Source organism: Arachis hypogaea, chromosome 7 (genome assembly GCF_003086295.3).
Source record: "Arachis hypogaea cultivar Tifrunner chromosome 7, arahy.Tifrunner.gnm2.J5K5, whole genome shotgun sequence".
Taxonomy (NCBI): Eukaryota; Viridiplantae; Streptophyta; class Magnoliopsida; order Fabales; family Fabaceae; genus Arachis; species Arachis hypogaea.
Genome location: NC_092042.1, coordinates 73,171,367 through 73,176,721, shown reverse-complemented (window position 1 = coordinate 73,176,721; position 5,355 = coordinate 73,171,367). Strand labels below are relative to the sequence as shown.

Below are 5,355 nucleotides of genomic sequence, written 5' to 3'. Positions count from 1 at the left end.
CTTCCTCCCCCATTCGAATTCATCACTTTTGTACAGTATGAGTCACTAACCTCTTAATGTTAAGGTTAGGAGCTCTGCTGAGTTTCATGGATCAATAATATTATTGTTCTATCTCAATATGTCTGATTCTATTCTCTTATGCAACCTCGTTTTTCATCTTATGAATTGAGGGTGACCTGTGACAATCACCCTTATTGTACATGGGTTCCGTGTGAGTCCTGACCTGGATAGCATTGAACTAAAGCTAGAGATTGCATTGCGGATTCCAACAGAGCATCTGAGCAACTTTGGATACGTGACATAAAATCTCGTTGATTATGGGTGCGTGAGGTCTCTATGGTGTTAAGGCTAGAGTCAGAGAAGCAACACTTTCTGATCTGGAAGATCTGCCTTGTTTGTAGCACCTTGAGAAGGATTGTAAAGGAGAGTCGATTGCCTAGAGCTTCATCTTCTGTTGTAGTGAGAAACCTAGAGGTGGTTTGATGAGAGGACATGAGTCATCTCAACATAGTGGTTTGCTGCAGTAGAGGAGGTTAACTTGATGAGAGCACATGAGTTAATCACTTATGGCTGCCACTGAAGAAATCAGAAAGTTATTGAAGAAGACAGTAAGAAAAGTTTATCGGGAAAGACAAAGCATCTCCGAAGCCTCAACCGTTCGATCACCATTGATTTCTCATCTATCTAGTAATGTTTTATTTATTCATTCTGTTTTATGCTTTTTCTTGTGACAACTATAATTTCTATCATCCTAACTAAGATCTGCAAGGTAACCACTGCTTGCTCAAACCAACAATCTCCGTGGGATCGACCCTCACTCACCTGAGGTATTATTTGGACGACCCAGTATACTTGCCGGTTTATTTGTGCAAATTCTGCGGAGCCAGTTTCGTACACCAAGTTTTTGGCGCTATTGCTGAGGATTGTTCGGATTTGACAAACTATCGGATTATCTTGTTGCTTAGATTAGGTACATTTAAGTTTTTATTGCTCGTTTAATTATGTTTCTTAATTTCTTTTTAGAAAAATTTTCAAAAACTCTTCAAAACCTTTTTTTTTCTTTAGTAATCCTTTTCTTTTGTTTGAATCTTGTATCAATCTTTAAGTTTGGTGTCTTTTTAGTATTTCTCTGTTTTTCTTTCCTTAGTTTTTTCGAAAATTGTTCATTGTTTTCCTTCTTGGTGTTCAAACTATTCTTGTTATTTCTCTTGTTTGATTGCAAATTCTTTTAGTTTGGTATCTCTTTGTGTTCTTCTTTTCTTAAATTTTCAAAGTGTTCTTAAGTGTTCTTCATTGTGTTCGAATTATTCTTGGTATTTTTCTTGATTTGATCTTAAAAATTTTAAGTTTGGTGTCTTTTAGTGTTTTTCTTTGTCAAAATTTCAAAAATTGTGTCTTTAAATTCAAAAAAATTAAGTTTGGTGTCTTTTAGTGTTTGTCTTTTTAATTTTTAAAATTTCAAAAATTCAAAATACAAAGTTTTTGTTATCTTTTCAAATCTTTATCTTATGTTTTTCTTTAAATTCAAAATCTTATCTTATCCTAATTCAAATTCAATTTTCAAAATTCAAAATTTAAAATTCAAATTTCAAAATTTAAGTTTTCAAATTTCAAATTTTAAAATCAAATCTTTTAAATCTTTTAAAATCTTTCAAATCTTATCTGTCTTTGTTTGACTTCCTCTTTCCAACTTTAAATTTTTAATATCAAATCTTATCTTGTCTTTCAAATCTTTTTCAAAATTTAAATTTCAAATCTTATCTTTTCAAATCTTTTTAAATCTTTACTATATTTTTAAATTTGATTTTCAAAATTTTTAAATTTTAAATCTTATCATATATTAAATTCAAATTTTAAAATTCAAATATTCAAATCTTTATCCTATCTTGAATCAATTTCAAATCTCAAAATCAATTCTTTTTTAAAAATTCAAAATAAAAAATTTTCAAAATCTTTTCAAATCTTATATGGGTTGCAAATCATGAAAAACTCGCCACAAATCACAACTTCGTTGTGTTGCTCATAAATAAAACAGCAAATAACACGGTTCTCCTTTCTCAGAACAACAAAAACACTGTTATGTGGTCAGTGAACATAGCAAGAAAACCCAAGTGATGGTTCTAGTGGAACTTGAGAAGGGGGGGTTGAATCAAGTTAGTTTAAAACTTAAAGTTTCAAACTCTGTGTTGCTGTTGCTCGCGTTGCAGGAGATTATTTAGAATTGTCTCATACGCAGAACATTAAAAGTGCAGAGAAAGGAAGAAAGAGGCCAGCATGTATCCTGGTTCGGATTCTCAGAGAATCCTACATCCAGTCTCCACCACAAACCATGGTGGAATTTTCACTATAATTCTCAGATTACATACACCAATACTATTGAATTAATTCCTAGTCCAACTAGTATCTACCCCTAAGCTTTATACACCAAAGCTTAGCAAACCCAAAGTGCTATCCCAACTTGGAAGGGGAACCTACACAGATTCAATTCTCACCAAGTGCTAACCCAACTTGGCAAGGGGAACCAATCCTAGTACAGAAACCCAAATTACATCTGAAAAATAGTGGCTATTTTGCATCACTCTTGCCTTTTCTCTCTTGGCTTTTGAACCTCACATAATAGCCTTTTTCTCAAGATAGAAAATAACTCAAGACAGCCATAGCATAAAATAAGAATTAAGCTTGAGTAGAAGAAAGGGATTCCGGCTCTGTGTTAGAGAAGGTGCTCTGAATGTGTGTGCTCTCTTTCTTGCCTTTAGTAGATGAAATGAAGCTTCTTTTATATATTCAGCTAGGCTTCATTGTAGCTTCTTCCTCCTTTCTCTTCCTTGCTGCCCGTTGGAGTGGTCCTTGATGGCATGTAGTCCTTTCTTCATCCTGCTCCACTCTCCCTTGATCATGGCTTACATTTTTTCTTGAACCAAAACTTAAGAACAGCCAAAACCAATATTTCTAAACTATAAATCACAGTAATGAAAGCACAGAGCAATTTACACAAAGCACCACAAAACATTGTTCTTAACTATTACTATTAATCCCTTAAGCCAAAACTAACATTCCCTTTCTTTTCTCCCCTTTTTGTCATCAAGGGAGGAAAGGAAAAACCTGCACAAAATTTGTTAGTGGCTGGTGCATAGAGTTCAAGTAGCAGAGAAGTTTAAGTCTGTTACAGTCATCCAACAAAGAAAAATAAACCAGTTCAAAAAAAACAAGAGCAAGTCATAATCGCAGATGAGATAACAAGAAGCTAGGCATCAGAGTTGGATTCATTAGAGGTTCCATCGTCCTCCCCCTCATTGTCAGAAGTTGTGAGGCCAACCTCGATGTCCTCCACAAAGTCTCTCAGAATCTGAATCCTTCCCTTGGTCTTTTTGAGAGCATTTTCCTCCAAAACTTGATTCCTTTTGCGCTCAGCACCATGATGGAGAAGAAGATCTGTCAGATTGAGGAATTCTTCAAGCACATTCTTCAGAATGCATGTCATGGTCTTGACTGTAGTAGATGTGGAAGGGGGAATCAGAGGATCCTCATCAACAGAGGGAACATCAGTGCTGTCATCAGTTTGGCGACGCCTAGGAGCTGTTTTCTTTACGCGAGTATGGCGACTCTAAGTGTGGGTTGTCTCTTCGTCTTCTTGAAGAGGCCTCTTTCCTATGGAAGAGCTGGGTTTGGATGAACTTGGTTGAGAGTTGGTTGGAGGAGGAGGTGGAGACGGACAAGGAGCAACGCCAGGTCGGCGAGCGGTGGTCTTAGTGCAGGCCATGTCAGGAGAAGGGTTTGGTGGTGGAGATGGTGAGGAATGAGTGGGGGAATGAGAGGGAGATGAGTGTGTGTGATCAGAACGGTGGGTGCCACTGTGGGAGCCTCTGCGAGCAGCTCTCTTCTTTCGTGCCATTTTATAGAGCACCGATTAATGAAGATGAAGGAAGTGAAGATGGTAGTGTGAATGGATGCATGTAGTGGGGAGTAATTATAGGCTTGAGAAGTATAAAGGTTGCACCTTAAAAATATAAAAATCCAATCTTGGGAAAACGCTTTGAAAATTAAAGCTGTACCTTCGTACGTTTCAGATAAAAACAAATAAGATGAATTTTAAAACAAATGAAAAAAAAGGTAACCTTGTGGAAAATGCCAAACCATATAAACATTTAAAAGGATGCCCAACAGAACCAAAGAGTGATTAAAAAAATGAAGTTAGTTCAGTGCCAAAAAAATGAAGCCCAAATCATTTCGAAAGCCCACTTTTCAAAACTTGTTTCAAAAAAAATGAAGAAACCCCAAAGTTTTCACTAAAGAAAAAAGGCCATAGTTCTGAAAACTGGTTTAGCACAAGGTGTCCATCTTTCATCATGGTCAGATTAGAATCCATTAGCTCCATAATAACTTAGTGAAGTTTACTCATCATCTGCCAAATAATCTCAACGCGATTTATGAGACAAAACACAAAAGATCTCATTATCAGAAAAATTAAGAAAATAGAGATGAAGCAAGAATGCCCAATTCAGTTCGCAGCTTACAGAACCTCTCTTCTATCAATGGTTTGGTGAAAATATCTGCTAGCTGACCTTCAGAATTAACAAACTGAATATCCAAATTTCCATTTTGCACATGTTCTCTAATAGAATGAAAACGAACTTCAATGTGCTTTGTTCTTGATTGCAAGACAGGATTTTTGGAAATGTTAATAGCACTCATGTTGTCACAAAATAATGGAATATTAGAGACATTCAGTTTATAATCAGCTAGTTGAGTTTTCAGCTATAATAATTGAGAGCAACAAGAAGAGGCTGCAATATACTCTGCTTCGGCTGTTGAAAGTGCCACAGTAGCTTGCTTCTTGCTAGACCAAACAATGAGGGATTTCCCAAGAAAGCAGCACATGCCACTTGTGCTTCTTCTATCAATCCTATCCCCAGCAAAATCTGCATCACAGAAACCCACTAATTGAAAAGAATCAGTCTTTGGAAACCATAAACCATAGTTAGTGGTACCAAGCACATATCGGATGATTCTTTTGACAGCTGAGAAATGAGATTCCTTAGGTTTTGATTGAAACCGTGAGCAAACTCCAACACTTTGGATGATATCAGGCCTTGAGGAGGTTAGATACATCAAGGATCCAATCATCCCTCTATAGCGTGTCTCATCAACATCTCTGCCATGTTCATCTTTATCGAGCTTGATGTTAGGGTGCATGGGGGTTCCCATAGGCTTAGCACAGTCCAGCCCAAACTTCTTGACAAGTTCCTTTGCATATTTTTCTTGATGGATGAATATGCCTTCTGCAGTTTGCTTGATTTGCAAGCCTAGGAAGAAATTGAGTTCTCCCATCATCCTCATATCAAATTCATTGGTCAT

General features: G+C 36.4%; 1 protein-coding gene across 1 annotated transcript; it reads right to left on the bottom strand.

Moving 5' to 3' along the window:
* Window positions 1-4,755: 4,755 nt before the first annotated feature.
* On the bottom strand, window positions 4,756-5,355 carry LOC112701589 (secreted RxLR effector protein 161-like). Its single transcript, XM_025752332.1, has one exon. The coding sequence runs from the start codon at window positions 5,353-5,355 to the stop codon at window positions 4,756-4,758; it is 600 nt and encodes a 199-aa protein (XP_025608117.1).